The 23,492-nt window shown below is 36.7% G+C and overlaps 1 protein-coding gene and 1 non-coding gene across 2 annotated transcripts in view; both read left to right on the top strand.

Annotated features, from left to right (window-relative positions):
- Positions 1-1,544: 1,544 nt before the first annotated feature.
- On the top strand, positions 1,545-1,616 carry TRNAD-GUC (transfer RNA aspartic acid (anticodon GUC)). Its single transcript has one exon. It is a non-coding gene; the product is annotated as a tRNA-Asp (tRNA).
- Positions 1,617-2,813: 1,197 nt separating this feature from the next.
- LOC141438606 (uncharacterized) overlaps positions 2,814-23,492 on the top strand; it is a 164,440-nt gene continuing 143,761 nt past the window's right edge. The window contains 1 exon segment of the mRNA XM_074102473.1: positions 2,814-3,075. Coding sequence (XP_073958574.1) covers positions 2,980-3,075 — 96 coding nt within the window. The 5' untranslated portion in view covers positions 2,814-2,979.

The raw sequence follows: 23,492 nt of genomic DNA, 5'->3' as shown, positions 1-23,492 counted from the left end.
GATAGCGTTGTAAAATTGAATTCGAATAGGTAACTGTAATAGGTACATGGCCCACAACCATAAAACAGATACTATCTGTATTTTGTACCAAATCCCACAACTAACTGGTAGGTACAGTCACCACCACCAATCAATATCTGACACAAAAAAGCGTGCATAAATACTATCTGATATCACTCTATTTCTAGCACCGATAGGATTTTCAGATGTTTTTGCTCGCTCCCCTGTGGCCAGCAGTGGCAGATATTATTGCAGGTGATACGATACGTTAACAGACGACCGCCTTAACTACTATATATTCGGTGGCCTTGTTAAGACTTACCAAAGAAAACTTATAATGCATAAAAAGACAATTTTGTATAAACACCATGTTCTACCAATGTAAGATTTTTCAAAAAGGAAAAAAAAATCAGAATGACGAACAGGATATGCACATGTTATAGTTTTACACGCCAGAGGCACAGTAGAAAAAACCGGCCAAGAGCATGTCGGACACGCCTAAAATAGGGTTCCGTAGCCATTACGAAAAAATTAAGTAATATTTTTCTAAGGATTTCGTATTTTATACGGAATCTTCCAAGTTTAGGCATATTTTATACCTTAGGCTGCTATTTACTCATAAACTACTAATAATTCTGAAGCAAACTTAGCCGTTATAGTTTTCCTTGAAAGTTTGATATACTTACTACCTACCATCCTGATTTTTTTCAAATTTTTCCACCCACCGGTTTAGATTTTAGAGGGGGGGGGACGCTCGATTTTAATGAAAATTTGCACTTTAAAGTTGAATAAGTATTACGCAAACAAATCACTGAATCGAAAAATCACTCACTCAGTCACTCAGTAGTTTAAGAGTAAATAGCAGCCTAAGGTATAAAATAAACCTAAACTTGGAATATTCCGTACAAAATACGAAATCCTTCGAAAAATATTACTTATTTTTTTCGTAATTTCTACGGAACCCTATTTCGGGCGTGTCCGACACGCTCTTGGCTGATTTTTTCGTAATGGCTACGGAACCCTATCTTGGGCGTGTCCGTCCAATACGCTCTTGGCCGGTTTTTTCTCCCTGTATTTCTATTATTATTATTTTTAGTATTTTTTTTTTCTTTAATTGTATAATATAGTTTTTAAGTATTTTATTTGTAATTATATTTTTATGAAAAAATGACTTTCTGCCAAGTTTCTTGCGGCGCATTCTTCTTGGCAATGATGGTCTTTCCGAAAGCGCTGGTAGTTTAAAAAAATGACGTGTAAAAGTGCCCATTGCGGCCTATTTACTGAATAAATCATTTGAATTTTGAATTTTTGAATTTGAACGACCACCGCTGCACCGGAAAGTGAGGATTGATTTGGAGTGCTTGGTTGGAAAAAGCCGTCTTAGTCATACTTGTTACGACCATTTTTTGGCCGGATGCTGCTTCGTGATGAAAGCAAGCCGCTTTGCACAGTGATAGTACAGGCGAATCTTAGACTAATATATTTTTTATTTTAGCTACAAAACCTCAATGAAATTAAACTAAAATTTTGCAACGACTGATAAGTCTTCGGTAGTATAGTGGTAAGTATCCCCGCCTGTCACGCGGGAGACCGGGGTTCGATTCCCCGCCGGAGAGACCCTTTTTGCATTTCTGTTTTATAATAAAACAATTACAAAATTTCTTAGAACAGTAATTTTATAAGTACCTATTAAATTTATTAACTATTACACGTTTAACAGTACAATCAATCATCATGATCATGTAGGTAAATGTAATTTTCCTGGATAAAAAGTATTTTCGCTGGTGTCTCAAATTATCTCCCAAATTTCATCTTAATCAATTCAGTGGTTTGGGCATGAAGAAGTACAGACAGACATATTTATTTTCACATTTATATTTTTAATTTTCGCTATCGCGAGCGATATTTAACCTCCATTCGGGTTATCAGCGCCATCTTGTGTTTATTGTCCAAAGTACTTACTTCACAAGCTAACAAATCTTACTTCGCCTCTTTTTTTCACCCGCTTTCATTTTATTTTAGGTCTCGCTTAATACCCTCAGTAAATCCAAAACTGTGTATTACGAAAAGAAGTAAATGTAAGAATTAAAAAAAATATATTATAATATTCAAATATTATTAAGTATAGTTTTATTTTCATTTTTATATTTCACCAATATCGAAACTAAAATAATGAAATTGAACTTGTCTATTGCCGTAAAAACTTAAAAAAAAACACTGTAAGTAATGGCGGCAACAGCGGTAAACTTCAAGTAATCAAGTGCGGCTTTTTACTGTAGCTATTTATAATTTTATCGTTATCATTTTAGCGGAGTTAATAAAAGTTACATGTTAGTAAGTGTGCATAAAATGATTTTATTCTAAACCTTGATTACATTTTGTGAGAAAGACCTTGTACTTAGAACAGTCTGCAAAATTGACGGAGTTTTTAATAGTTAGAATCCATTTCTGTTCTTAACTATTCCTACAAATAATATTAATATTCAGATAATTTCAGTTTTTACCCGAACGGCACCAAATAAAGTGGTGTGGACTCGTTTTTCGATTTACAAGTTTCGATGTATACATAATTAATTATGTTTAGACAGTAAGAGCTGAAATAGATGTAGAGTAGACAAATATTTTAGGTATATTTTAATATTTTGACATACATGAATTTCATTCTATTTACTTTATTTTTTTTTTCCTTGATTTTCATCTAGGATTGCTTTCTCTTTCGTACTGGGTAGCCCATTTCACTCATGCATGTACTCATTTGTCGTTTGTTTCGCTCACACGCTCGTGCTCCCTCGCACTCAATGCGTTTCACTGCGTCGCGTTGTGACGGGCGAACGGCGACGTGCGGACGTTTGTCTATGGATAGTCGCTCGCGGCACGACAAGCTCGTATTGAATTTGTGAACATAGTATTTCATGTATAGTGAAATAAGAGAAATTACCACATTTCTCGCATGACAGTGAATAAAATACCCATCTGAACATGGCGTTGGAGGGTGTGAAAAGTGAAAAAAGTGAGGAAAACAACGGGAACGTCCCGGACGGCAAGGCGAACGGGGTCGACAACAAAAGTAAACAGGTACTAGTAAGAACTATTTTCGCGGTTTTCGCTCATTTTCCTTATTGGATTTTCTTCTTTTAATGGTCTTTTGTTCTTAGAACAAGGTCTGGAACTCCCGTTATTTTTGGGGCATTTCGGAATAGGCAAAAAGCTAGACTGCAGTGATAGGATTTTCGCGCAGCTGAACTGGACTGGATAGCTGGTGTCGGTCTAAACAGGGATGTGACCTATTTTTGGCGTATGCGGCATTATAGTTAAAGCTCGTGCACTAGCTGGCCAATTTATAAAAAAATGCGTCATTGATCTATGATTCCGTAGTAATTTTTAGCAGGATATACGAGCTTGTCGTGTATTTACAAATTTGTCTCAATGAATTGCGGCAGCTCGTGACAACAATTTCATTCAGGACTATTGATAGCCAAATTGTTTGATTGTGATATTGATATCACATGTGCATCACATGCACTGTTAGAATTAGGAAGATAATGTATCTTTTGTTTGACCTTGACTGATGCTGTTTATGCAGATGTGATAATGTAACTCGAGATAAGAAGGTTTGTTAGACTGAAGGTGATATTTGCTTTTATGCAACTTGATTCAATTAATATAATATTCAAATAAAAAAATATTGCTATAAGTATAAGTATTTAACCAAATTGAATGCCCTTCATAAAATATTGGTGAGAAGGCAGAAGTTGTTGTAGTTTTTGAAATAGGTAATGTTGTAATGACACTAGTCAAGCATTACCTCTGAAGAAAAAAAATCTCCCTGGAATGCACCTGCAATATGAAAAGATAGAGAGAATAAGTTCATTTTAATAATTACATTTTTAATACAAGACTTTTTTGTTGACTGTACTTGCATTGTCATCCAACCTATGTATACCTAAATTCAAGTCAATCAGAGGATAGATAAAAATTAACTTGCCAAATTTGAAACAAACAAATAAATATACAAAGTTAAATAAAAACTTATAATAATTAATAGATAACAATCTGCACTTCTTTAGAATTCTACAGAAGGCAAAATGTTTTTAGGCCTTTTACAAAATGGACAGCCAATTTGGTAAAAAAAACCAGAAGCAATTGGCAGCAAGTTCCATAAACCAGATTATGGTAGAGATCCATGCGGAGGCCGCTCTGAAGTGATAAGGCACATCTATTGCTTACCTTGGAAAGTTTTTCTCTATTACCTCTGTTTTCTGTACTGCTATATTGTGATCAATAAAGAGTCATTGTATTGTATTTGTTTGAGGAAGGCCTATGTCCAGCATTAGTCTTTGGACTTGTATATGATGAATATTTTAGGTCACAAGTCTACAAGTATTGTGATAGGAATTATACCAAGATATTAATAATTTAAAAAAGATTTATTAAATTACTTAAATTTTACTACAAATTTATTGAAATAAAACAAATATACTCACATATACAGTCAGCGTCATATAGTACGTAGCAGTCAAGATCACCAAATACTTGGAAACATACAAATAGTCATTAACATTGACCCAATCAAGGCGATCAAATTGCTCAGGACATCCATCGCGTACAAATAAATCAGAGCACGCACATCACCACTGCTAGCGTAGCAGCCATAATATCCAAAAGTATGGGACACACTAGAAAACTGAGCTTTATATAAAAGGTTTAAGGTTTAATCTCGTGTTGAGTGCGAATTAACACGTCAGATTCTACTTTTTGTTTTTGACAATCACCGAAAAGAGTACAACTTGTCAGTGATCGTTCCGTCTCTTTCATTTGGAGCCTGACGGCTTTTTTTCACATTTTTATTTACATTGTCAGAATTCCGGATTAACGGATTTCCTTTTAATATGGCTTGAATTGGCCAGTATAATTACATTATAAAAGAGTTTTTATTTAATTAAAAAGGTAATGACATGTGCATTTTGCACCAAGATACTGAAAATGGAACACCATTCACATTATATTAAAGAGGACTAGCTAACTGGATCATTGGACCTTACACGGTATGTAATAAAGTCAAGTTTCCTGCGGTGTCCCATACTTTTGGATACTTTGGCTGCTACGGTATAATGTCGGCTTGAATGTTATAAAGTATTTGGCGACGTGCGTGCTCCACTATATTTGTACACGATGGATTTCTCGAACAATTTGACCGCTTTGACTGATTCACTGGTAATGACTATTTTGTATGTTTCCAAGTATTTGGTGATCTTGACTGCTACGTACTATATGACGCTGACTGTACCATTTTTGCTGTCTTTTTTTTTTTCATTTTGAGTTCCTCATTTTATACTAAATTCTCAGTTTAGTTACGAAATTTCCTTACATTTTGTGTAACTCAATGGAAAAATTTGTAGGACATAGTGTGAAATTGGGCTTACCACTTGCGTTATACCCTGGAAAACGATTTCAGTGTAAATAGTGAATTAGAAATGCACAACCTTGCAAGTTGAAATTTTAAATGATGTCTCTGAATGGCCCATGTTCTAAGTGTCAATATATTCCCTGTGGTAGGCGTTAAGGCCAGCCTAATTGACCTAGTCTAGTGACCCAATTAGATTCTCTGGACTCTTTTAATGTTATGCCCACTTGTCAGGCACTGCCTATTAAGTGCCATGTATTTATAAACAAAATGTGTGTGCTGGCATCCACAATATCCAATCATACCTAAAAGTTATTTTGATATTTTTAATGTGATTAGTATTTTATTTAGTAAGTAGAAATCTTTTTTTTTATTTTTTATTCTCATAAAATGCAAAAATTGTTTAAGACTAAGTTCAATAATATGTGTATCTAATAGTGTAAAGACAACTCTACCTTCTTGTATGTTCCAAAAAGAAATTATGTATGTGTATCATATTACTAAACCTTAGCATGTATTGTAATTAGAAGCAGAAATTGTTTACAATAAAATAAATTGATATTTGTCATACACAAAATTTGTATAAAATAGGTAGATGGATAGAGTCCAATTACTGATCAGTTAAAAAATGGATTGGTTTAAAGCTATTATGTAATGTAAGTATAGATGCCATGAGAGTTGAAGTGAATGATTACACAGTACACACACAGCTACAACAAGTGGTGTCGCAGGGTTTTGACATTACTCATTCATTCGCCTTTTGTGCAATCAGTTACTTTTGTAGCTGTGTGTGTAATCATTCACTTCAACTCTCATGGCACTATCTATGCCTAAAGTTAACTATACAAAAAAAAATTGCCTAACTTTTATGAATTCCTATTTTTGAATAGGTTCAAATAATGACAACTTAGCATACTTACCACAATGTGCCAGGTCAGGAGGACAAATGGTTAATCAAAATGTGTCCACTGACTGCACCAAGTGAGGGCATGATTAGACGAATGACATCACTCTGCTTGCCGCCATTGCAACCTTGCGGGTTGTGAATACTAACTTGGGACTTAGGTATATTTAGCTAATTTATTACCATATTGTACATTACTAACAACCTTTAAAAAGTAGCTTGTTACTTCTTATTTTTAACTCCCGACGCAAAAAGAGTGGTGTTATAAGTTTGACCGCTATGTGTGTCTGTGTGTCTGTCTGGGTGGATCGATTTGAATGCGTTTTTTTTTACAAAGTTTAAAAAACATGAAATAACTTAAAATTTAAAAAACCCCCGACAAAAAAACGCCGACAAAAACGCCAGCAAAAATAGAAAGAACGACCGAAAAAAAAAAACCGCGACAAAAAAACGCCATCAAAAAAGACAACTAAGAAGTAAAAAAATAATTATGCTCCTAGCTGTTGCCCGCGACGTTTATCACTATCCCGCGGGTACTATGCAGATTTCCTGCAAAATTACCTAAGTAGCCTAAATTAATTTAGCATAAGTATGTTTAGTAATATTTTTTTTATCTAAGCGTCGTCGGTGTCGGAGGACCGCTAAGGTTTAATACTTCAAAAAATACAACATATGTATATACCTACTTTAGTTTTCGGTTAAAAAAGCTTCTTGGTTTTATACACATGCAGTAAACACGTACAACTAGCTCAAACTAAGTTACCTATAACACGTTATAATAACAATATCAGGCTTCTCTTGCTCATAAGGGAGGAGAAAACAATAAACTGATGAGAAACTTTGTCCATAGAAGTACCTACATACACTAAACTCGCTCCTTTAGCTAAGGTTGGTTGATGTTATATTCAATTCAGAAGAAATATTTAAATTGTTCTATTCAGGAAACTAAAGAACAACTGCAAGCTTTAAAAGAAATCTAGCTTTTGTTCGAATTTTCCTTGACAACATGTTTTATGATCAACTTAGATTTAATCACATATACTTTTTTTAAGAAAACTACCTATGTAGGTATCCTATTTGTTTCAATTCCTATAGTGAGATTGTCAGGTATAGAGGTACTAAGCAATCGAAGCAACGGTAGGTAGTTTTGATAAATTCGCAACCAGTTTTACTACTTGTTTACTCAGTTTGTGACCTTAACCACAATACGCATCCTCCGGACTCGCCTCAAATCGCCATTTAACTACCTGTTGTCCGATTAGGATCGCACTGTTGTTGAAAACAAACAGACAGACGTCCTTGCTTTTTTCCTGTCACATTTGTTTTGGCCCTTTGGACATGTCTTTTCAGCGAAAATTTTCTAGATTTTGCTCATAAAATAATAACGTTTGCTGAGGTATTCTAATCTAATAAACGTAACAAGAGCAGTTCCTGAATTATTTTAATTTGCAATAGGTATCTACCGGAATTTACATGACTCATTTGTACGCTGTAACCTTTCTAAACTGTTTCTTAAATCCTTGAACTTCTGAATCCACCTGCTTCCAAGAAAACATTAGCGTAAGCTTGGCTCGAGAGTTCGTCCCTTGAGAATGAAACTTTTAAGACCGTTTCACACACCAGTGCGAGTTTCGAATTGTGACCTTTACCCACAACATAACGTTAGGTCTGTACTAGGTCTGTATTATTTATTTTATTCCGTCAAGAAGCAAATTAAACATATTCGTATAAGATTTTTGCCAGGAAATGAATCGCATCAACGACAGTACTTGATTGTGCAGACAAACATTTTTGAACCAATTGGAGCAATAAACAGAGGGGCCAGTTGTTTAAGGCCGTGGTTATCCAAACTGTTCGTATCCTCAATAGTGATTCGCACTGAAATTGTTACAATTTCCGGCAAGTTTTGCAAGCAAGGTGAAGGCCACCGCTACCGTGACGCTATGGTATTGTAAGGCGTGGCGGACCCACCTTGCGCTTTATTCAATGGGGAAAAAATCGTAATTGGTATCGTAAAAACACTAGCTCTACAATGGGATGGTGAGTAGAGTAGAGAACAAAAACCTAGAAATACCTTTAAAAGATATTATTATAGTCGTTATTTACTATTTCCTTCTCTGTCTTATCATTAACTAACGATCTTTTAAGATAACCTTTGTGTTGTGTAGCGGAATTGTAACATGTATGTAGGTACCGCACCGAAACATATATGAGGAAAATGCTTAGGTACTAAGAGTATAATTTCCGAGTACCTCAATTAAGTACAGCCTAGCAAGTTCTCGAAATATGAAAGGGAATATTACCCACATCGAGTTTTTGTCAAAAAGTCCGCGACCTTGACACAGCTCCGCTTCACATGACCTCAAACCCCCAGAGAAGGGATCGAACCACGCTCGAGACTACCCAAATTACGAAGATCCGTGAAAATTGAATGAAAACACCGCATTTACCTACTTTCTTGCACGAATGTCAAAGGCACGGGAGATCTAAAAAAGGTGGACACTTGTAGTCAGTATTCAAATAGGGGCGAAAGATTAATGTTACGTTCATGGTAAAATTTATTACGGCTACATAAAGATGGTTTCATTCGGCAAACACAATGTACAAATACAAATAGTTTATTTCCGAAAATATTAAAAACGCACGTGCATCAGTAATTTTTTACGTTATTATATAGTTGATCTGAAAAATATGTGAGTTTGCCTATGTAAATGGCGTGGCAAGGAGTAAAAGCCCCATTTTGTGATGTCGGGCAACGAAGGGCGTACGCACGAGCAAATTTGATTATTCCGCCACGGCACATGGGCACCGGCCCTTGGAGGGTAACTGAGGTGCGTCGGCGAACTTCGTTTAGTAGCAGAGTCAAGAAGAGTCATTTAGCGGCAAATTGGTTTAACCGCCCTAATTAGGGCGCAAGCTCTTGCTAATTTTGTTTTAGGTGTACATTTCGCAAATTCAGACGCTTTTGTGGTTTACATTCATAATTTTAAAGACTAATTTTAGTGGTGTGACTGGCCTTGAGTTAAGAAAACACTTATGGCGAAGTTTACGAAAGTTGCTATTTTTATGTTAATAGTGTGATATCGTAAGTGGGATCACAATTGTTAATGCAATGCGCATTTCTTTTTGCAGTTGAAACGCACAGAACAGATTTACAACGCGTTTTACGTTTCGTAGAGAGCCGCTATGCATATCAATTGATTCATTGTAGCCGTAACGAGAATGTACGCACGCTAATCGATATCGCAGCGCGAGCACTGTCAGTAGTGACAGTTGGTTCCTGCTGAGTACCGGCGCATGCGCAACCGTAACAACAATGTCAATGCGCGTGTTAACAATGTCAATGAATGAATTATTTAGGTAGCTATCGAGAATAGAGATAATATATGCGTGATACCAATAAACACATTTACTTACACAATGGAACTAACTGTCTTCAAATTAGCGTTCTGATTAAACAAGCCGTTATGCAAAATTGTTTTCATTTTGTATAGTAATCGCTTGTTTCGTACAAAGCAAACAAACATCGGCTCTTCTTGTTTTGTTCCGTTCCGTTAGCTTTCTCGAGTTACGAGGTCGGATTGGATAACTGGGTATTATACTGGACCAAATTGTTTCGGCCGTTGTTTTGTTCTATGGTACGAGTATGGGGATAATATACCGAAGCGAGTGAAAGTGTAACAATAAAGCCCTATAGGTATTGCTAATGAAAATTTCGTGTAATCTGAATTATTTCAGTACAGTCACGTCTAAAAATATGTATACAAAAACAAGGTTGCATAAATATGTAGTCATACATTGTATCAAAAATATTTATCTATTACTGATACCAAAAAATTGTATTCATTAAACTTTTTCAGTATTATGTAATCACAAAATGCTTCAGAAAGTTGCATACTTAAATAAATTCCATTTAAATGTATCCACCTCGTAGGCAAAAATAAGTATACATGAATGGGTTCCATATACATATAACCACACCAATTTGGCAAATATTTGTATACGCTGTTTGATTCATAAATATGTAAACACGATTTGATATTTTGATTCGTTTTGAAGAATTACTGTTTTGTTAAGATTACATGTCTGTCTCTTTCGTAACCTGCATGCGGGCAGGGACATACATACTACGAATCCATACTCCATTAAAATAATATTATATACTGGTGACCCGTTCCGGCACAACACGGTTACGGTATACATAGACACCGTGAATCACACTATTTATTTGTGAAAACCGCATCAAAATCCGTTGCGTAGTTTGAAAGGTCTAAGCCACAGAGTACTTTTTATAGCGTACAGACAAAAAAAGCGACTTTGTTTTATACTATGGAGTGATGAATTGAAAGTAACTCTGTCTGTTCGGTATCATGTCGAAACCGACTGGTTTCGACTGTCAAGGGGCTGAACATAGGGTACTTAGTTTTTATCTCCAAAAGCAACCCTTAAGGGGAGAAAATGGGGATGAACTGACTGGAGTGAGCTGGATGAAATTTGGTATGGATATATTTAATTTTTTATACACCATCAAGATCACCAAATACTTGGAAACGTCCAGAGTGGTCATTAATATCGACTAAGCCAAAGCGATCAAGTTGTTCGGGTCATCCACTGAGGACAGATCCACTGAAGCATCTATAATTTGCAACAACAAACCACTAACAATTAACAATATAATTAAAATAAAATCAAAAAAATGCTTAGTGCACCTTTCTGAGAATGACCCTAAACTGAAATACTCAATATTTACAAGTCAATTCAATCTAAGGACTGTCAAGTGCGTCATAGAATAATCGTGAGATAGACGTATGCAGTGACAAGTCCGCACTGTTTTCGTGAATTGTCAAATCAGTTAAATATACAACTTACGATTCTATGCCAGTCAGACAAGGTTTGTTGTTGCAGTTTGGATACATATTTATGAATCAAACGGCGTATACAAATATTTACCAAATTGGTGTGGTTATATGTATATGGAACCCATTCATGTATACTTATTTTTGCCTACGAGGTGGATACATTTAAATGGAATTTATTTAAGTATGCAACTTTCTGAAGCATTTTGTGATTACATAATACTGAAAAAGTTTAATGAATACAATTTTTTGGTGTCAGTAATAGATACATATGTATGATGAAAATGTGTGGCTACATATTTTTCAATTTTTTTTGTGTATACATACTTTTAGACGTGACTGTACCTACCAGCCTCTACCCCCGACTTCGCTCGTGTGAATCTAAATGTCAGTTGAAATGATATGTCCAAATTTTTGCTAAATTTTCATGGGAACACATTTGCATGAAGAATATCCTTGCCAAATTTCATGTATCTAGACTTGATGGTTAAGAAGATCTCGGAAGTTTTTTTTTAGTCGACTAGGTTTGTGCTTTTTGCTTTACCGCTTTTTGTGACAGTTCCCATATCAGAAAAAACAATAAAGTTTAATGACTTTAATGGCACATTGACTTCTAAAGAAACCGGCCAAGAGCGTGTCGGACACGCCCGAAATATATAAATATATTTTTCTAAGGATTTCGTATTTTGTACGGAATATTCCAAGTTTAGGTATATTATTAGGCTGCTATTTACTCTTAACTACTAATAATTCTCAAGAAAACTTAACCGTTATAGTTTTCTTTGTAAGTTTGATATACTTACTACCATTCTGATTTTTTCAAATTTTTCCACCCACCACCGGTTTAGATTTTAGAGGGGGGGGGGACGCTCGATTTTAATGAAAATTTGCACTTTAAATTTGAATATTTTGCAAACAAATCACTGAGCTAGGTCATTACCTGTGTTATTCCTGAATTCACCTGTCTAAATACTAAATTTCATCCAAATCCGTTCAGTCGTTGCGTGAAAGAGTAAAGTTGAATTATCGGTAACCTTTGCCCTCGAGAATCGATCGCGGTTCTGAAAGGCCACGCCTGAACAACAGGTGCGTTTTATTTTGGTTCCAGCTATCTAAACAACCTCCGTAGATAAGGAACGTTTCAATGTATTTGCTTTAAAAATATGCTACCGAATTCTCGCTTCCAGAGAGCTACTTTGGATCCGATCTTCATTTTCGGCAAAGTGGAATTGCAGTACAAGAATGTGTTTAGTTTTTAGTAATTGTACCCATAATGTTTCATGGTAATAACAGTGGAGTAAATAAAAAGCTTATAGACGGGTATTTTACAAAATTTGAATAACCATTTTCGATACGCATCCTAAAGTAGATGAATAGAGAGTTTCATAAAATTTCATATACGAGGTTGATTAAGAGCAGAGACCCGTCGTTATGCGTCGTATGCATGTGACATTTAGCATAACATAAAGTCTGCCAAAAAAAAACTCAGAAAATTATTCCATTTTCCGTGACACAATAGCGTGACATCATGTACACATGGCGTGACCACAACACGTCGCACTGCCTTGACTCGATGCACGTATTCATACGGAGGCTCGAAAAAGCTTCAATTCTTTGATGGATGTGCTGTAATTTGCTTTTAAAGTTTTCTTATTCGAGCCGGAGTGCCGCACCGCGTCGAAAACACGGCCTAATGGCATTTGGCTAATTTCGTTTCTTTTACGAGCACTTTGTTTACATATTCGTATTAGGAAAATACCTTGTCTGTCGGTTGCCCAATCTAATTTAGTTGCGTTCCTTTCTTTCTTTGAACATACTACAGTTGGTGATCTACGTTAGTGGCTCTACCGTGTAGAAGTTGTAATTTGATAGTCATGTCAGAAAGTTATATTCGCATTATCTGGATAAAAAAAAGATATTTGGAAATAATTCCGATCCGCATTAGCGATCCCTTCAAATAGCGAACCTACTGTGTTAAAAATAAAGTTGTGTTAAATACTTGTGATGTATACATATCATTTAATAATATTGTAAATCTGTTTTAAAAAAAAATATATATACCTCGTTGAGTTTCTTGCCGGATTCTTCTCAGCAGAGGTTTTTCCGAACCGGTGGTAGATTTTTCTTGACATTCATAAGTGCTTGTTATAGCCTAAATTGAATAAAGATATTTTGACTTTGACTTTGACTTTGATTCGTAACGTGCGATGGCGATGACAGACAGTGGTTGGAAGTGACATTTTATGTTGGTTTCAAATATCTGCAGTCAGCGAGTAGCTTTTGGTGTAAGGTTTCTTTTGATATGCAGCTTTGGACGTAATAATAATCGCGTAATCAAATCTATTTTTCGTTACTGGCCTTACATTAAACTTGTTTGGACATTAGCTAACACAAGACTAATTTGGTTAGGACAACGGACAAACTTGTTTAAATGATTAACGATCACATTAAAAATTAATCCAATCTAGTTTTGTGGTCCATCCAAGCTTGATGCACGATCGAGCGAGGACATTGCATTATTAGACGGCAAAAACAATAATTACTGCAGTGTTTTTTATTTCAGTCAGTCGCTATAGGCCCGCAATTGAAAGCGTAATTACTAATGTATATGATGAAGACAAACGTGTTTTTATCTCTTAGCAACCGCAGCGATGTGGTCTGGGTTCCACTTGTTCCATCGGTAGGTGGCGGCGCGTGACGTCATCAGATAGGCAGCCAAGCAGAACCAAAACAATGCCATGTAACTCGCAGGCCCCATAACTCCGGACATTTTGTTTAGGTTGTTAACTGAACGGCAATTTTTACTTCGTTCTGGTTGCCAGATTAAATTACTTTCCATGTCAGAGTAATGCCTGGTTGTTCGGTGTTTTCGAAGGTAAAATACATCCTACTTAGCGAGTCTCATCCAAAGGCATAATAGCCCTAGTGGGTCTCAGAGACTGCGTTCAGCGCTACCGGTCACGTATGCCTTCCGGCTCGCTGTTAATAGAACTTAACCGTTGCATACTGCAGAATATTGCTGTCCTACTGGGCTTAAAACAGATCACTTTTTCTGAATACGAAACATTCAATAGTAAGCAGTGGTGTGGACTGAAGATTTTCGTTAGGCAACCTGGAAAGTGAGGAGCGTGAGTTAAGTATGTCTCCTGATGCAACACGCATTATTAAGATTGACTGCTAGAGATCCAAAGTCAAAGTCAAAATATCTTTATTCAATTTAGGCTATAACAAGCACTTATGAATGTCAAAAAAAATCTAACACCGGTTCGGAAAAACCTCTGTTGAGAAGAATCCGGCAAGAAACTCAACGAGGTATATTTTTTAAACAGATTTTACATCACAAGTATTTAACACAACTTTATTTTTAACCTTAGAAGAATAAGGACGTCTTTGTACACATATGTCAATGTTGGTAAATCGTGTTTGTTTCTTTATTTTACTGCAATACAGGGTTTAAATTCGTACATACACACATGTTTAGACAAATTTCATTTTTTGACTCGACAGTAATATGCCTTGCCTACATATATATATTGAAATTTTCAAGACAGTCTAGGCATAAAAAAAATATCCCTAGGCACTTGATGAGTGTCAAACCCCGCAGTAAGCGTACACAGCCTTTCCAGAACTTGTTAATTACAACATCATGTAAATAATTTAGGCAACCCTCTGGGAATCGAGTTGTAAAGGCGCCACGAAACAGATCGTATAAAGTTTTTAAAAAAACGTAGCATTAGGTATTAAAAGCTATTTTTGTCGCCGAATTCGCGGTACTGTTGTAAAATCGCCAGAGACCGGTTGACAATTGCGTTACATCATTTAATCACGCCTAGCGTTGGAGTAAATTAGTGGACACCGTCCGCTCAGACACGCCCTTTGCGTGCGTAAAAAGATTTGTCGCTGCTTAGTTAGATAGGATAGGCTGTTTTATGTGTGATCCATGATCCACTTCCAATAGGACTCTTTTCGCGGCTGGCTGGGTTGCTTTTTGATTATTTCCCTTTTGTTGTTCTCTTGCATTGTGTCTTTCTTTTATTTCATCTACCCTCCTTTCTTTTTAATATTCTCGAAAACTCGACACGTAGCTTTAAGCAATGGTTGACCTTTATTAAGTATCTAATGGATATTCTTGCAATTTTTCCTTTTCTCGGCGCGTTGTTTTCTCCGCGAGAGACGATAATTTTATAAAATTGCTCTTATTCCAGTATATTATTTAAATAAGTCGTATTGTCAATGCTATTTGCTTTACTTCACCTTTAGAATGCCTGTTTAGTGTTTTAGCTTACATTCGAAAACATTGATTAGTATAATATGTATGTATATACTTTACCTATTTTTATCTTAACTAACTTGATTCTAATCCTAAGTAAATAGCATATTATAGTACCCTTCTATTGAATCCCTCAGCATTCGTGACTAAGCATCAAATGGACCATTTAAATTCAAAAGGGTGTGTATTGTATGAAGTTTCTCACGCACGGTCAATACCTACAGCCGTGCAGACGCGCCGTCGCCGCCTTTAGTTCAATAAAAGTCAAACTGTGGCCCTTACATTAGATTAAGAATAACATAGCGCACCTTATCCATACAGTTGGCACCACCCGAAATGAACCAATAAATAAAGCTCTACCTATTGAAAGCACAATAAATTCAATTTTGAGAGCGACGGGTGTGGAATTCAATTAAAAATTCGCTCACAACGAGCGAGCCGCCTGAAAAATTAACACAGTCCTCGAAATCAGTGAACTAGTGCAGCTTAATGTTGTTAACAGAACAGAGATAAAAAATCTTTTTTCGCACTAGCCTTTCGCACGCAATTGGGACGATTACAAGTGTTGCTTTAGTTACGACCCTCGCGGTATAACTGGATACGATGTCCGCTTTGGGAATGCAGTTATTCACTTTAAATCGTTCCAGATTTGACCGGAAATTGACGAAAATCATTGTGGTGGGTGGATAATAGACCCCCGGCGTGTGAATTGAAGTAGTAAAAACTACAGGGAGTTTAGTATGCGCTTCCTTGTTAATGTTTCCAAACCTTACTAGGTCTCTACTGAGAAGAGAATAGAAATGTTGAAGCCCCCAGAACAAAGGCGTGCGACAAACAACGGAAAGTATTAAAGTAGAAAGTTTATTGATAAGCGACGTCTGAACTAATTAGAGACGTAGGCTCTTTCGAAGTGAAAATACAACGGGTTTCGACGCCGTTCACTCTCAGTTTAATCCAGGATCAGATTACACGACACGATCGCGATCTGATCTTATTTATTTTAACGGCGCTTTGTAATCGGAACAAAACAAACGTATTATTTCTAATAAAATCATCAGTCAATTGGCAAAAACGTGCCTAGGAAACTCGTTACTAGTGAATACACCATAACATGACCTAACACTCGATTTAGGTGTGATGTAAATGTTGTCTGTGTGGTGGTGTGGTGTATGCAGAAGCTGGTTTACACTAATATATTGGTGACGACACTGCCTTCGTCCGCGCAGTCACCGGAGTATTTCGGCCATGTCAAGTCCCCAAATAAACTCGTGTTGCAATCACGTCCAAAATTAATACATGCATGTTGCCGATACATATCGTGGCAATTTGGAGACCTTGATATATCCGTGTTCTTGTCGAGAGACGATGATTTAAATTTACGTCTGATGTCAGTGGACGCGTCACAAACTCCACAAAATATGTTATTATAGCTTCAGTAGGTTACACACAGATAAAGAAAACAAATGGATGAAAAATGTTGCTTGTTGTTATTTTGGTGTCTATTTTCGAGAGGCACCATCTGGCTCTAGCTCTCATTTTCTAAAGACGCTAAATACCATAACGTTAAAGAATGGCGGGACCGTGTGATAGTATTAAAACTGCATGGAGATAGTTTTTATTCCTAATGTAATTGGAAGATGTGTATTTTAATTTTGCACCGCTCTTGCCGACTCCGCTCGTCAGAAACCGATGCAGATTTGAATAAATTAAGATAGCAGCAAGGCCGCCCACACTGCTATTTGCTTTTAGCGAACAGGTATGTTCAAGCGTTTGTTACTTTAAGTTTCTACATATTATAACAAATCATAATCCCTGATTTGGGCTACCTCAAAATTTCTATTGGTAACAGACCTAACATAACATTTCATGTCAGTAAAAATTGGCTGTCTACCTAAAGCAAAGCCAACGAGATGAGATAAATTCAGTCATGTGACAGAAAGGGAGCGAAATACTAACAATGACGTATCTGACAAAGATGAAGTATCTCGTCTCGTTGGCTTTGCTTTACCTAATTTTGCAACAGTGGCCTAATGGGTTTGGGCAGCGACTTATGGTCCTGAACTCAACAAAATTACAACGACGCTCAAGACATCATACTTAGTTGCACTAGAATTTGTAATTAAAAGATAACCCAGCATTATGTAGAATCATGCATATACCAAGCCAAAAGATGATAGCCAGCTTGACATACTATAAATGTATGTGCAGGATGATGTAAATATCTTAAAATAAGTTTCCACCTTCACGGTCATTGCCAAAGCAAGTTATGACACGGTGCTACATTTATTATGTTAAAATAAACGCTTATGTGAATGAGATAAGCCTCTTGCCATAAATTATGTATTCATACATTAGCCTAAGTTTGCATTAGGCTCGTTACACACAAACCTGGTTCAAAGAAAATAAATTAGTAAGTAGGTACCTAACGGATTATTTTATGCTTGATTTAAAATTCAGGTAATAAAACTATAAAATATGCAGATGATTTAAAAGTGACTATTGGCTTAGCTATAAACAATTCTTATAGAGAATATTTACTACAAAGACTGGTTTTGCTCGATATTTCTTACAATGTAAACATTCCAATATCTCTTTCACAGCTTCCAAATGTTATTTTTTGTTCAATATTATTTCAAGCAAACCAAATAGAAAAATAAAACGTTACGAAAAGGTGTTTTATTTTTTTTCCATTTTGTTGTCACGAACCAGTTTATCCCGATTAGCTGCGTGACAAATTGGTAGATTTTGTCACAGCAAAACGCCCACTAGGGATTTCTCTTCAGATAATAGGAGTCATCCGATCTTCAGCGTCCGCGAATAACTCTCTTATAAAGCCCTCATAATTCTGCTGAGTTTTTTTACCGTCTTTACCAAGACGTTTTTGTATCTTTATGGGTGGAATAATCCAATGGTGCCAAGAATAGCGGAATATTCTAAGGCTATAATCCTAGGAGAGTTTAACATCTCTGCTGAGACACGTACCCTACCTACCTATGTTATGAATCGTACGCGTACGTAACGTATCGTATGTTTTTATATATTTAGGTAGTGCATACAGACAATGCATAGACAGTTATTCATTTTATGTGGTCACATGGCTACTGGAGCATGACAGCTGCATGTAGATCTTTGTTCCGTACAAAAGAATGGAATATTGGATTTATGCCGTCACAGTCTAATGCACCTATTATTGCCCAATTGCCCGCCACTGCCACGCTAACAAGATATTCTTATAAGTAAAGCTGTTTTATAGAACAATCTTAGCTACATCTTTCCGTACGTTCTACAACATGGTTACATTTATATCTGCATCGTAATAATAAAACTCACGATTATTGTTTTCTCGGTACGTGTTTGTGAAACAGTGTGTTGGAAAATATGTAACATTTATTACTGCAATAATTTCCCAAAATAAAATGTTACGGACGTGTCATTGCTCTACATTTTTTTGCTATCGTATAACAGTTTTTGCCATGTATCAAAGAATTGCATCTTCCTTGGATTCTTCCAGTTTTTAAACTCCTTGCGTTTGCGACGATGCCAACCGGTAACCTGTATTATCCGTGATGCAGCCCGAAGGCGCCGGTTTGAAGCTAGGTTAGGATTGATTCAATTACTGAGACCGGTTCTTTTAGTGTCGATGGTAGCTGTGGACACATCGCCATATCGTATAGGTATTCGTGTAGCACGAAAAAACATATCTTAGTCCGTATAAGGAAATCGCTCGCGCGGCGACTTCTTTCGCTTGAGCACATCGCTCAATACAGTGAGATTCGTCGCCAATCGAATCGCAAAAACCTATTATGAAACCGCGATTTGTTGTTACTACATACAATTAAATCATGTGTTTTGTTTAAGGGTTTGCTCCTGGTTAGCTCATGAGCAATGTCCCGTTAGATGGCGCTGTTATCAATAGTTCCTTTTTTCAGGTTTTTTTCGTAAATTATGAAGATTATTTCACCAAAAACTAATGGCGGGAGTATCTAAGCGTAACCGATTTTTAGACCCCACACTCGAAATGAAATATTCCGCCAAAGCCGCAAACGAGGCTTTACTTTGAACGTCAATTGCGGCCGTATACGGACACTAGGAGCTCACGCACACACTCAAATAGACAGCGCCAGCTAGCGAAAAGTCTATTGCGACACTTAGCTACCCGATCGGGGTACTCCTTCGAGTAATATTCACATTTTTTTATCGAGTCACGAAATTTTGTACCAACTGTACTTTACTCGAAAATTTTACTACGATCTATAAAATTTATAAGTATTTTATTGATAATTAGAAGCAGGGTCTTGGATAACTGTTCGCATATTATAATACGAGCCAAACGCCTTTCAAGTGTTCATAATATGTGTACGATAAATTGAGAAATTACCGAGATTCTGACCACGGTTTCTTGTCTTGGTTGATGGTCTTGCTATTATTCAGGTTATATTTATAGTTACTTTTCGTAGTTACTACTCTTGCTAATGTGGTCATGGTCGTAAAATCGGTAGCAAATGTACAGGACGAGTTTCTTGGGAAAATAGTGCGGTGGTTTGTCCTTACCTTCCACGCCGCAGAGCTGGAGTTTGGAATTCGTAGTTGGCAATAGAGAGCGCTGCCACCAGGGCTTTTAGTCACCTTGTACGACACGCACAGGAATGCACAGGCAATCAAGTTTATCAAGGGCATCCGTAAGGCCAAAGTCCTCTTAAGACACTGTTACACATGTTCTTTAGTAGCAAGAAAGCATGCTACTATTGAGCAAATGCTAGCTAGTAGCATGTGTGAACAGGACATGCTACTATCGAGCATGCTTATTAGTGGCAAGCTCGAGACGGGGTGGAAGGGGGAAAGGTAATAAGCAAGTGTGAACGCGTTTGCTTCAGTCCATGAGCATGCTCATAAGCATTCTTATAAGCATGCTAGTAACGAGCATGTGTAACAGTGCCTTTAGACATACCTAATATTTTTATGAACAGTGATTCGTGTAAGCTCTTTCTATCAAAAGAGGTAATAAAAAGCATACAGAGTTTACAACCCTAATTATCATCATCATCATCACTCAATTTCTGTGGTAAGACTTTTGGTAGAGAATAAGTAATCATAAGCTGCTAATATCAATTATTAATAAGTTGCTAACCATGAAAAGAGTTGACGAAGAGTTTATCTAGGCTTCTGCATCTGGATTTCTCAGTTCGTATATATAATTACTAGCTTTATCCCGCGGCTTCGCTCCCGTTGAAGAAAAAAATCTATTCTGTAGTGTAGGTATTCGAATTAAAAAAAAACTTCTTGCACCTCTGCGATCCTCAAGGAGTATTCCATAATTCCAAACGTATGTTTGCCAAATCTCATGCATTTTTAGGCCATGTTTTGCCTTTATAGGTATAAATAAATACTTACGAAATACTTACATAACAGCAAAAGTTCACCCACTCGCCGATAACTGGTATCAAATTGCGGTAAAAATTATCCCGTGCTAATTTTGTACCTACTATCTCTATAAATTGATTTTGTTAGGATAATCATAACCGATGATTTGGCACAATCATCAGAAGACTACGAGCAGTTCCAAAATCATCTACACTCCCTTTGTTACCTTCGAGTCGAAAACAGTTGTCAATTCGTATCATATAACTACCTATTGTAAGTATTATCTGCTAGGATTTTTTCCGATCCAGCAGGCTTGTAGTCGTGCGTACTGGATTATTGGCAGTGCTTCCTTTGGATGTTCGTGCGATGGAAACTACTGCGTTTTTTTTGCATTAGTTCCTTTACAAGACTAGAAGGAAAAACTGCGTTTATTTTTTTGCCTTTGTTCCTTTCGCAGTAGCATCTTCAGTTCTTGCAAAGGTACAAAGGCGGAAAAAATAACGCAGTTCTTTCTTCAAGGTCTTGTGAAGGAACTAGAACTACCGCAAATAGTCCGTCGTATTTGCAGACTACGGGCACGTTCAGTTTAGCTGACACGTCATCATCGGAGACAGATGTTGCATCAAACCTAATTCGAAGCAGTCAAGCTCATAGGTAGCTGAACAGTTTGGTACTTTGTCACAGCAAGCTAAAGTGCTAAAATGAGCATTTCTAAAAAAAGTTTGTACATTTGATTTGCGACTCCGATTTGGGAAAAATTTGCATACAAACCAATGGGACATTTTGAGAGACTATGTTATTACGACTCAGTATCGTTCACTCTATATACCTGCCAATTTTTTATCACAAATAGGAGTCGCAAATCAAATGTACAAACTTTATTTAGAAATGCTCAAATAGTTTTTTCACACCTCTCCTTCAGAAAAGTAACTTTTCCTCCAAGAGAGGGAGCAAAGTGCAATTTTTCTGTTCAAGGCTTTTCTAAGTGTTATATTTGCAAATACAATTTTTTTAAGTTGATAATTGGAAAGCCGCGTCATTTTCTATACCAATTTGCTCCTTGTGTCACAAATAACTATTGTGTCACTAGGGAGCAAAATGGTGTATTTACGGTGAGGGCGTACATTGAATCCAGAATGTAGCGAAGGATTCTAAAGTAGAATCCTGAGCGTAATGAGGGATTCAAGTGTAAACGCACAAGATGAAAATAATTTTGCTCCCGAGTCGCTCATACAACTTTTCACACCGAGCATTAAGAAAAACGAAAAAAGTAAATTCTAAATATTATTAAAGAACAACCAGCATAGAAAATGGCGTGGCTTTACAATTATCAACTTCAAAAAATTGCATTTGCAATAAAATACTTAGAAAAGCCTTGAACAGAAAAGTTCCACTTTGCTCCCTCTCTTCAGGGAAGGAAAGTTACTTTTCTGAAGGAGAGGTGTGAAAATAACTATACATGTCCTCAAAATACTAACAGTAAAAAGGGAATGTATTTACTTTGCTACTTTTGAGCGCTCTTTGCCTGTAGGATCTACGGCTAACTAGTCTGGTTGACCGGGCAGTGGTATAATTAATTTGTAATTTTCCCGCTGGTACAGTAAACTCATATCCCAAAATCATGCCAAATATTATGCATTATAAATCAAGTAACTATTTTGGAAACAATATATTTTTAGTCACGAGTAATATTTACCTCGACGTTTCGGCAACATTACAGTGGCCGTGGTCACGGGTAGACTGAAGTGTGGGGTGACAAATAAAAATGACCAAGTGCGGGTAGTTCGAAGGACTCGCTCTGCTAGGCAGACCCCACACTTCAGTCTACTCGTGACCACGGCCACTGTAATGTTACCGAAACATCAAGGTAAATATTACTCGTGTGTGTTGGCGTGATAAGTCCTGTGCGTGGTATTTTGATTAATTCCAGTTTCTTTTAATTATTTTGTTGCTCTATTCCTCTCATCTGTCCGAGCACGCGAGCAGGCTGCAATTACCAGGCCCATCACTGCCGTTCCGCCTGTGACAGTTGCAGTTCAACCATACAATCTTTTCTTTGGGGTAAGTAAAATGCAGTATGTCGCATTAGACAGCGTTTGAGAATAATTATCAGGATCAGGGGGTCAGGGCTGCTAGTGAACAACGTCGGCATTAGATTCAGCTAATACTTTGAGAACAAAAAAAGGTATAAACTGTGATAAAGTTAAATATGCCCGCTGTCCAGTTAATCAACAAGCCAACCGTACACTAGCAAATATTTTTTTTGAGCTAGACTGTTAGTCAGTTTCTAGAAACTACAGTATTTAATTTTGCCCTAGGTTTCTCTGCTGTCAACCGTGCGGCACAGTTAGATATGTGATACGTTCCTACATAAAAATAATAACATGGCAGTACACGCCCTCCTCCACCTCCTCGTCCTACATGAATAATATATATCACACAATACCTAATATAGTTATATAGTAGGTATTTGTGACAGCTAGTCGAGCTTGTGTGACATATACTATACATGCATAATAATAATATTGTTTACATGGAGAGAGAAAGAGAGCGAGCGTGTATGTAATTTATTGTATAGATCTTTCACATGGACGTAGTTGTGGGGCACGGTTCGTAGCGAAGAAGTAAAGTAAAAAATATTGTTATCAATTTATATGAGGTTCTCGCAAATTAACAAGTTCTCTGTCCCGAAGCAAT

Source organism: Choristoneura fumiferana, chromosome 19 (genome assembly GCF_025370935.1).
Source record: "Choristoneura fumiferana chromosome 19, NRCan_CFum_1, whole genome shotgun sequence".
Taxonomy (NCBI): Eukaryota; Metazoa; Arthropoda; class Insecta; order Lepidoptera; family Tortricidae; genus Choristoneura; species Choristoneura fumiferana.
This window is presented reverse-complemented; position numbering and strand designations above follow the sequence as displayed.